At 34.2% G+C, this 10,630-nt stretch overlaps 1 protein-coding gene across 2 annotated transcripts; it reads left to right on the top strand.

The window, feature by feature from the left end:
- The first annotated feature begins 1,405 nt into the window (after nucleotides 1–1,405).
- On the top strand, nucleotides 1,406–6,543 carry LOC133312489 (protein argonaute 7). 2 transcript variants are annotated; one of them, XM_061513689.1, is made up of 3 exons: nucleotides 1,406–1,905; nucleotides 3,401–4,646; nucleotides 4,803–6,543. In XM_061513689.1, the coding sequence occupies exons 1-3, from the start codon at nucleotides 1,563–1,565 to the stop codon at nucleotides 6,259–6,261; spliced, it is 3,048 nt and encodes a 1,015-aa protein (XP_061369673.1). In that variant the 5' UTR covers nucleotides 1,406–1,562; the 3' UTR covers nucleotides 6,262–6,543. The 2 variants fall into 2 exon arrangements, with proteins under 2 accessions (XP_061369673.1, XP_061369672.1); XM_061513688.1 differs by having other exon boundaries at nucleotides 1,406–1,908; nucleotides 3,410–4,646.
- Nucleotides 6,544–10,630: the final 4,087 nt, after the last annotated feature.

Genomic DNA, 10,630 nt, shown 5'->3' with positions numbered 1-10,630 from the left:
TCAAAGGAATAGAAAATGATGTGTGTCTCTTAGGCCAGAAACTTAATAAACTCATGCTGTATCCATAAATTATAAGTTTATATGCTGCATGTGTGCTTGAGGTTGAATATTCTCAGGTTTCCCATTTCAGAAGTTATTTATGATAAATACATGGGTTTTATGATTGTTATGTTGTAGGAAAAGTGATTGTGTAATGTTATAGAGATTCCTTTTGCGTGCCTTAATTTTTTATTTATTTTTTTGTTTTAAAAAGTGTGGGCCCCACAAAATGTTGTGAGGGTAGGAAAGTTTGTTGTATTATGTTAAAGGATAAAACAAAAACCCTAAATACATACCTTGAAACGGCTAATTTACTAAAGATTATGTTTCTATGCCCTTTTTTTCATCTCTTGAGCAATTTTTAGGCTTTCAAAAAATGGTCCCAGATATCTAGAAAAACACCTATTTATTTCATTTTTTGAAATTTGTCATGGGAATGGGGATTAAGAATAAGCAGAATGCTCACTACAAAATTAGCAGAGCAGTGCTACATACAAGACAAGCTGGAAATTCAATGTGTGAAATTGATTGAAGCCTGCACAAAATAGACAACAAAAGTGACATAACAAAAGGGATGATGATGTTTTAGACCAGAGTGAAGTGCTGCTAAAGAGAGAGACAAAATATGAACTCAAATGTGGAATCCAAAAGCCCAATCCCCATCACAGCATAAATGTAAGTTCCAATAAATAAAAAGGAGGGAGAGGGCGTTTTGGTCTTTCCATCCTAAAATTGACTTCCCATTGTATATTCTAAGGAAAAGGCTAGGACAGTCTTATCTTTTGTGTTTGACAGTGAGTCAAGGACCATGTAAGATGGTATTAATGCCTCTAACATATCATACAGACAGATTGAAAACTGCACAAAGACAATTCCTCTTTGGTGAATGGCATTTTACCCTCACATTTACTGCAACTCAAGGGTACCCGCCAGTTTCTTTCTTTTCTTTTTCCCATTAAAATACAGGAAATATTATTTCTGATATAGCATCAGATATTATCTCATACAACACATAAAAAATTGAATAAAACTTATTAAGAAAAAAAAGAAATAAATAAATAAATTTCACCTATTATTTTTAGGCGTAAGTTATATTTACAAATTTTTTTATTTACAAACTACACTAAATATGACCGGTCATACTTTAATGATGCAATGTACGACCACTCCTACTTAATATAATTTAACAAAAAAAATTATAAACAGCTTATTTTTATATTACATTCAACGTGAAAAACAATCTCCCTTCTTACCAATCTCAAAGAGAAGTGCATAAAAAAAACCGCCAGGAGCTAAGACCCAAAGTTCTTTATTACCTCAACTCCTTCCCCAGTTCCCAGTGCCTTTCCCTCCTTTCTGTCTCTTCTTCTTCTCTTTCTCTCTCTGAGCTGTAACTGTAGTTTCTGCTGTCACAGCTTCAAACTTGTATTGAAAGCAGAAAAACCAAACCAACCCAAACCAACCCAATATTCTCATATTCTCTCTCTCTCTCTCTCTCTCTCTCTCTCTCTCTCAATCATATCATGGAAGAGACAGAGGAATCCACCAATGCTAACCAGAAATTTACCACCAAAAGAAGGAGCTTCAGGAATGGAGCCAACTCTCATGAACATCATAACTATCAGCACCATCAGCTGCTACAGTATTCAAGTCAACTTGGGTTCATCAACAACCAGAACAAGTATCAGAGGTACTACCCGGCTCTTCTTCCTCTACCTTCTCTTATACCTCTGCAACAACTACCTTTGACTCCACCCTTCCCTCAAAACCAGAGCATCAAATCCAAAACCCATTTACTGAAACCTCCATGCAAACTCAATAGTTCTCCATCCTCAGATTACAAGCTCTCTGAACCAGCTCTTCCTCCTGGTAAGCAATAGCATTATTCCTTCCCTTTCAAATTTACCCTTTTGCTTGCATTCTTGTTTTGCTAACAAAGATGATAAAAATTTGTTCTTTTAGTCCTGCTTGTTTGGTTTTCTGGGAAAAATCTTCCAAATTTCCTTTAACTTCTCATAGAAAACTTCATCTTGGCAATACCACGAAGAAACCATTTCTGGCTTTCTCTTTCTCTTTTTATTTATTTTTTAAACATTTCTGAAGTTCAATCAGAAATGTTAGATCATTTCTGAAGTTTTCTCATGTTAGATTTGATCCAGATGTTGCATTAGTTTTGCTGCTTTTAATGTGAAAGTGTAAATTCTTGTTGTGGAAAAGATTTCAGATCAGTTTTCAACTTGCTTCAATTGATACCTTATGTTTTGATGTTGAATTTGTCAAAAATAAAACTTATCATGTTACTCTATTTTCGTCTTTTATTAAACAGTCATTAAAACATGTTCAACTATTTCTCTCCGTAGTATTTCATGATTGGATTTTAAACACTCAACATCCTCTCTCTCTTTTTCTACGAGCTAGCGTTGTTGGAAGAACTTTTTTTTTCTTTTTTGGGTGCCAATTTTTCAGAAATATGGTGGATTTTCCTATTAGCTATGTTGTCCCAGTTCATGGGTCCCCTTTTCTTTTTTCTGGTGTCTGTCAAGCTATATCTGAAAAGGTGCAAGGGTTGTTGCAGTCATTGGTGAAATTTGGTTTGGGAAAAAATGATTTGCTTGGAAACCACTGTTACATAAGTAAAGTCAAGGTCTAATTTGATTAGTAATGTTGAGTCTTTACTTACTTATCCTCTACAATCATGCAACCATTTTCTTAAGCTTAAATTGCTGGGGAGTACTACTAACGTATTTTCAAAGTCATTGAATGTCTAATTTCAATACTTGCTTGCATATACATCACAGCTTTACTAGTAGGGGATGTTTAGTGCTTTATTTAATATTGGTTTCCTGCAAAAATAAAAAATAAATGGTCGGTTTGATTGTGTTCTTTAAAAAAAAATAAAATTAAAAGTCAAAACATAGGGCAAAAACAATTCAGACATGTTTCCTAAATTTGATTTTAAAAACAAAAAAATAGTTACAATTTTTTTTATTTTTTTTTATAAAATAGGCCTTATCAAACAGGCTTTTTTATTATTTTGTTCTGAGAACCAAAAAATTGTTTTTGAAAACAGTATTTAAACAGGGCCATGGTCTTTATTATTGTAATGAATAAAGGGAATGATTAATTTATATATAGCTACTTTTACTAGTGGTGCAGAAAAAAAAGGAAATTGTTTTAATAAAATGTTTAGTGACTATACTTTTTAGAAAACTTTATTTACTGAACTTTTCTGGAAATTTTGTGTTTTATGTGTAAACAACCGAACCTTCTAGTCAGCAAAAATACTTCGTTATTTGAGCTTACTATTTGATATAGGCGACAAAGTAAATTGAAAAAATGATGAACCATCTCGTTTCACATACTGATTCAGCTCCAAAGGAGCTTCAGCAGCAAACTAAGGTGTCCTTTAAAGAAGATGATGGGAAGAGACTCATTCCAGCAAGGAAGCCACAGGAAGTAATTGTTGCAAGGAGGCCAGACTCTGGTGGCAAAGAAGGTTCTGTGATCCATCTCCTTGCCAACCACTTTCTGGTACAATTTGATTCATCACAAAAAATATATCATTACAATGTTGAAATTACTCCTCATCCTTCCAAGGATGTTGCCAGAGTAATCAAAGAGAAATTGTTAAATAACAATTCTGCTTTACTCTCCGGTGCTATGCCAGCATATGATGGTAGAAAGAATCTTTACAGCTCAGTTGAATTCCAAAATGATAAACTTGAGTTCTACATAAGCCTTCCAATCTCCACAAGCAAACTGAGATCACCTTGTGGAGAAATGCTTGACTTGAAAGAGAAGCATGAACAGCTTAAACTGTTCCGGATAAATATCAAACTAGTCTCAAAGATTAGTGGGAAGGAGTTAACTAACTACCTGAGCAAAGAGGGTGATGACTGGATTCCACTTCCACAGGATTATCTACATGCTTTGGATGTAGTTCTGAGGGAAAGCCCAACTGAGAAATGTATACCTGTAGGGAGGTCATTCTATTCAAGTTCAATGGGAAGAAGCAAAGATATTGGTGGAGGAGCTGTTGGACTGAGAGGCTTCTTTCAGAGTCTTCGACCAACCCAACAAGGACTTGCTCTCAATGTGGATTTCTCAGTAACTGCTTTCCACGAGAGCGTAGGAGTGATTCCATACTTGCAGAAACGTCTTGAGTTTCTTCGAGACCTTTCTCAAAGGAAGACAACTCAATTAACTAGTGAAGAAAGAAAGGAAGTGGAGAAGGCATTGAAGAACATCAGGGTCTTTGTTTGCCATAGAGAAACTGTTCAGAGATACCGTATCTATGGTTTAACTGAGGAGGCTACTGAAAATCTTTGGTTTGCCGACAGAGATGGAAAGAATCTGAGGCTGGTGAGTTACTTTAAAGATCATTATAACTATGACATTCAATTCAGAAAATTGCCTTGCTTGCAAATCAGTAGGCGTAAACCTTGTTATCTCCCTATGGAGCTTTGTGTGATCTGTGAAGGTCAGAAATTTCTTGGGAAACTGTCTGATGATCAGACAGCAAGAATACTTAAGATGGGCTGCCAAAGACCAGGAGAACGGAAAACCATCATTGAAGGAGTCATGAGAGGAACTGTTGGGCCTACCAGGTAACCACAACATAGCATAGTTTAATTTTTCTTGTTTATTGAATAGTCGGAATGATTCTTATGTACTTCTATGGATCCTTTTTTTTTTTTTTTTTTTAAACACTTATAATGTTTTTGTATCAATTTCTAATACCTTGTAAGTAATCCTTTTGACAGTGGTGACCAAGAAAGAGAATTCAAACTCCAAGTCTCAAGAGAAATGACAAGGTTGACTGGTAGAATTCTTCTCCCTCCCAAACTAAAGCTTGGAGATGGAGGTCATGTGAGAAACCTAACCCCTTCCCGTCATGACCGCCAGTGGAACCTTCTGGATGGTCATGTCTTTGAAGGAACTAAAATTGAAAGGTGGGCACTAATAAGTTTTGGGGGCACTCCTGAGCAGAAGTCCTATATCCCCAGATTCATAAGCCAGTTATCTCAAAGGTGTGAACAATTGGGCGTTTTTCTTAATAAGAACACAGTTATTAGTCCTCAGTTTGAATCAAGCCAGGTTCTTAACAATGTCACCCTTTTGGAATCTAAGCTCAAGAAAATCCAGAGAACTGCCTCAAACAATCTCCAGCTTCTTATTTGTATAATGGAGAGAAAACACAAAGGGTATGCAGACTTGAAAAGAATTGCTGAGACAAGTGTTGGTGTTGTAAGCCAATGCTGCCTTTACCCAAATCTCAGCAAGTTAAGTTCACAATTTTTGGCTAATTTGGCCCTCAAAATGAATGCCAAAGTTGGTGGATGCACAGTTGCCCTATACAATTCACTGCCTTCTCAAATACCACGTCTCTTTAAGATTGATGAGCCAGCTATATTCATGGGTGCTGATGTGACACATCCTCATCCTCTTGATGACTTCAGTCCATCTGTTGCTGCTGTTGTTGGTAGCATGAATTGGCCAACAGCAAACAAATATATTTCGAGAATAAGGTCTCAAACACATAGACAAGAAATTATCCAGGATCTTGGTGCAATGGTGGGGGAATTGCTTGATGATTTTCATCAGGAAGTAGAGAAACTCCCCAACAGAATAATTTTCTTCAGAGATGGGGTTAGTGAAACTCAATTTTATAAAGTGCTGCAAGAGGAACTGCAATCCATCAGGTGTGCATGTTCAAGGTTTCCAGGTTATAAACCTTTCATCACTTTTGCAGTTGTGCAGAAGAGGCACCACACAAGGTTGTTTCCCTTTGAAACCGACCAGTCTTCCTCACAAAACCATTATTTTCATGAGAATATTCCTCCAGGGACTGTGGTTGATTCTGTGATCACTCATCCAAAGGAGTTTGACTTCTATCTCTGTAGCCATTGGGGTGTGAAAGGAACAAGCAGGCCAACTCATTACCATGTCTTGTGGGATGAAAACCAATTTACTTCTGATGAACTCCAGAAGTTGGTTTACAATTTATGCTATACTTTTGTTAGGTGTACCAAACCAATTTCTTTGGTTCCTCCCGTATATTATGCCCATTTAGCTGCATACAGAGGCAGACTCTACCTTGAGCGATCAGAATCCTTAGGTTTGTTCAGAAGTACTTCTACATTATCCAGGGCTGCTCCTCCAAAGACAGCACCTCTACCTAAACTCACTGAAAACATCAAGAAGTTGATGTTCTACTGCTAGTAATAACTCTTCTGCCAATGCCATTTGATTTTAGGATAGTTTAATTACATGACCAACCTTGAGATATCTGGGACTGTGAAAGAGACACTAGGCAAATATCAGAGGGGGCATAAGAATTAAGAAAACAAATGACATGTCATCTTTGCATTTATCTAACCAAAAAGTTCTCCATTTGAAGGCCAAACATGCAGGTTCATCAGAATGAATTTCTAACTGTATATTTCTTTTCTAGTTTAATTGTGACATTCATAAGAATATTAGTATACAAGTTTATAATTCTTGTTAAGGCTGAATTACTTCTTCTGAAGGTTTTAACTTTTAAGTTCAGTTCAGTTACAATGGCCCTTGGATTATTGAATAAGTTGTTTTATGCATAAAATTTTGATATTCTATACATTTTCTCCAAGGCCTATTGACAAGTAAAACCTTCCATCTTTATTATTCAAGTTAGTTGAATTAACAACTCATCTGGCAGAGGCAAAATTTAGTTTCAACACTTTAGGACAAAATTAACCCAGAAGCAATCGGGTTTTAGAACTATAAAATACCGTATGAAAATATTACAAACGAATCAAACTAAGTAAATATTAAAAAATGGTTTTGATTTTCTCGATTTTCTCATGCATTAGGATATATGTATCTCATGTTATAGACATATTTTTATCTATTAAAAAAAAAAAAAAAAAAAAGCTGCACGAAAATTAAAGGATTACTATCATGAGAAAACAACTATCTTATGACATGAAAGTTGTTTTTTCCATTAAAAAAATCCCTTTTTTAAAAGTTGCTGGTATTTTTTTATTTGCAATAAAAGTTTCTTTCACCTATTTAAGACTGCTTAGTTATTACTATGCTGTCAGTTCCTCCTAGAATCTTCAACCTTCAGGTTCAGGTAGTTCTGCCTCCAATGTGTGCATGTGGTTTTTTGCATGCAGCTTTAACTTGTGAAACTAACCAAACGTGAACTAGCGTGCTACATAAACTAGTCTAATAACAACCCTATTTGTTTTTTTTGTTTTTTTAATTTATATAACTATTACTTAAGACGGCTTCATTTTAGTACTATAATAAAGAAATGAAGTTTATTTGTCAGTTGGAGCTAGATACTTTAGCAAGATTGTAAGTTGTAATAACTTTTTCATATATTCTTTTTTTGTCATTTTTAATTTGATTCCTTATATTTCATGGGTAATGCATTTCTCATGTTATTGGAGAAGAGTAGAGTTTTTTACACACTCAAATTCATGGTAGAGCCCACACATAAAAAAAAAAAAATTATTGCACGTAAAACGGATTCTCGCTAACATGAGAAAAGAGTTCTCCCGCAACATGAGAACTTTTTTTCTCTTTAATGTTTCTTATAATTATATTATAAGAGATAATTTATATATATATATATATATATATATATAAAGTTTGCGGGATCTATATTTCTTTTTCTTTTCTTTTTTCTTTCTCTTTCTCTTATTTTTATATGGGTTCGTATGAATCCCATATTTTTATATGTATAAAATAAATTTATCTCTTATAACATGAGTCACGTTACACCATTCTTTTATTTTGGCTTTTGTTTTGTTTCTATCTCTGCATCTCTAATTGAGCTTGCATTTGCGATGCATTGTGATTCAGTAACTGAGCTTCTGTATCATTCCATGTGGGTCCAACGACACTCTTTTACACACTTGATTGTCACTAAACCCATAAACTTGATTGTCTTTTACTTTCAAATTTGGATTCTTCACTCTGCTGCATACACTTTGATGGTTGCATTGCATGCCCAAAAAATATCCAGTTATCATGCCACTTCTTATATTTACATTTTGGTTAAAATAACCCTTATTTTCAATTTAATTCTTATATATAAAATCGTTTTTCTAACTATATGTTATAGTTATAATATCAGCTATTGAAGTTATCACATAATAAAATAGGGAAAAAGACTTCTCATGTTGCATGAGAAGTCTCTTCTCCTATCACTCTCACTTCGAGATATCCGTGTCAATCATTTTTTTAATTTTTAATTTTTTTTTTCTTTAAGGTGGGCCCTACCCATTTCTCTCTCTGTAGAAAAATTTGAATTTCTCGTGCAACATGAGAAATTGCAAGCCCAACATTAAATCTATAAAAGAAGGAAAATATTTTCTCATGTCATAGGAGAGTTGTTTTCTCCTATTAATGACTTTTCGATTTTCGTGCAATATTTTCTTTTACTTTTTTTTTTTTTTTTTAATAGACGTGGACCTCACATAAAATATGTCTACAATATAAAAAAAAAAATTATGAGAAAATCGAAGGCCATAAAAAATGGGATTGTAAAGCAAGTGAAAGCAGGTGGAGAGTGAGTGTTAAATAGAGTTCCCCTTTTGTTCCTTGGGCTATATTTATCCTTAGGCTTCTTTAAACACTCCACACTTTGTGTCTGTCTCATACTTTTGAAAGTGGGTCAGATACTTTTCAGTTGTGCACTGCATCTCCACGGCAAAGGAAGGGACAGAAAGACTGATAAATGAAAATGGTTTCTGGCAGTGATAGTGCCGTGGCCTTACTAAGATCCACTGAAGCTGCACACCACAAAGGCTTGGCTCAGGGTCCCTCAACTCAAGTACAGCATAGATTCTTGAATAATGTTATTCAAAATTTTTTTTCTTTTTCTTTTCATGCAAAAGTTCCTTTATATCTGTACTTAAATAAACTTTTTGACACGTGATTTTCAAATGTAGGTAAATTGAAAATGGATAAATTTTGGCCTTTGGAATCGTCCAATGTAAAATTTAAAACTTTTCTACCGGATGATTAAATGTAAGTTCAAAAGATTTAAACCAGTGTCTATTACGTGACACATGCTATAAGACAAGTATAGGATATACGCAACTTATATATTATTTAAATCCCCTTGTAGCACGCGTCACGATAATTCTTCTCTACGTTACATAGAGAAGAGAAGTGTGTACTGTTGAAAGCATAATATAAATCATTATAACAGTTATATTGATGATTTGCAATTCTTATAGCTTACAGAGAAACATTAACCCCTTCAAGTAAATATATATATACAAGCACAAGCTAGTTTTGTTCTGTTTAATAACCTATCCTCCTCACTTTGATAAAACCAGAACTGAATACAAGGTTTTACAGTTCATGTAAAGATTTTTATTTTATTAGAAAAAAGAGAGAGGGATGTGTGCAATGCAATGCAATGCAAGTGTCGGTGATGGAATTGGAACCCATGTTGATGCTTCCGTTACATCAGATAAGATGCAATTCATATTTCATACACAACACAACAACCCTTAAAAGCAGCAACAACCTTTTGATCAATCACCAATCATGATTGCATCAGCCAAATGCAAAAGCAGAGAGAAAGACTAAGATATGACGTTGCCTTTGTTAGCTGTACTGTATATAGGATTTGCATTATAGGTCCCATCAATTCCATCTATCTTACCCTTCTCCCCACACCATTTATTTTTCTTACAAAGACTGGTAGCTTTAATTGAATCAACTGGATTCTTTCATGTGAAAAAATAATTATGTTAATTGATCACAATCATTTATTGATGATGAGATAATTTTGGATGTAATTTTGGAGCATATTTTCGGTGCTGCACTGTGTAAGTATTCCCCTTTCTGAAATAAATAAATATATATATATACATATATGAAGAGAAATAATCATAAAGGCAGGAATAGTATAAATATGTAACTTTTTTCATATATTTGATAAAATTTATATCAAAAATATTTTCGTCATTTTGAACTGAATTTACTTTTCCAATTTTGTATCAGATATTATATTTTGTAATATGTGCGGTAGCTGTATGTATAGCTGGATAATTCAATGAATGTATACAAAAGATTCTCGAAAATTTACTACAAACACGTGATGGTACTACGGTGGGTTGGCACTTGTAACAACACAGTTTTTTTAATTCACTGTAGTGTCAAATCTTCAGCATTCATGAACCATGAGGTAACTTGGGTATCTTTGTACGATTCCACTGTGTACTTTATACCTTTGGTATCTTTTTTCTTATTGTTTTTCATTTATATAAAATTGAGAACGTCAACATCTACAACTAACTACACACGAACACAAAATTATCAGATTATTTATATTCAGATTTGTACAAAAATACACGCATACAATTAAACTCTGCATGTGGTTGATTTTCCACCATTTCTCTTTCATTTGTTTGCCAGTATGGTTTCAATTCTATAGTATAAATTAGTTATCCTGCTACTGTGGTTCATGCATCAAGGGTGTGCCGTTAAAGCCCAGACCAGGTCCATCAATATTCCATTTTTAAACCCTCGGCTACTATTCATTGACCAAAAAGCCTCTCTTTCTTTTTTTTCCTTTATTTGTCTT

The sequence above is a fragment of the Gastrolobium bilobum genome, unplaced genomic scaffold (genome assembly GCF_033153095.1).
Source record: "Gastrolobium bilobum isolate Gb01-03AN ecotype WA unplaced genomic scaffold, APGP_CSIRO_Gbil_v1 utg5873, whole genome shotgun sequence".
Classification (NCBI taxonomy): domain Eukaryota; kingdom Viridiplantae; phylum Streptophyta; class Magnoliopsida; order Fabales; family Fabaceae; genus Gastrolobium; species Gastrolobium bilobum.
The sequence above is the reverse complement of the archived record's forward strand: the minus strand, read 5'-3'. Positions and strand labels throughout refer to the sequence as shown.

Bases quoted from the DNA above. Each gene is read 5' to 3' on its own strand.
- LOC133312489 (XM_061513689.1), top strand. From the start codon at position 1,563: ATGGAAGAGACAGAGGAATCCACCAATGCTAACCAGAAATTTACCACC. The intron at 1,906-3,400 runs CTGGTAAGCAAT...TCGTTTCACATA, and splicing joins CTCTGAACCAGCTCTTCCTC to CTGATTCAGCTCCAAAGGAG. The intron at 4,647-4,802 runs GTAACCACAACA...TCCTTTTGACAG, and splicing joins GGAACTGTTGGGCCTACCAG to TGGTGACCAAGAAAGAGAAT.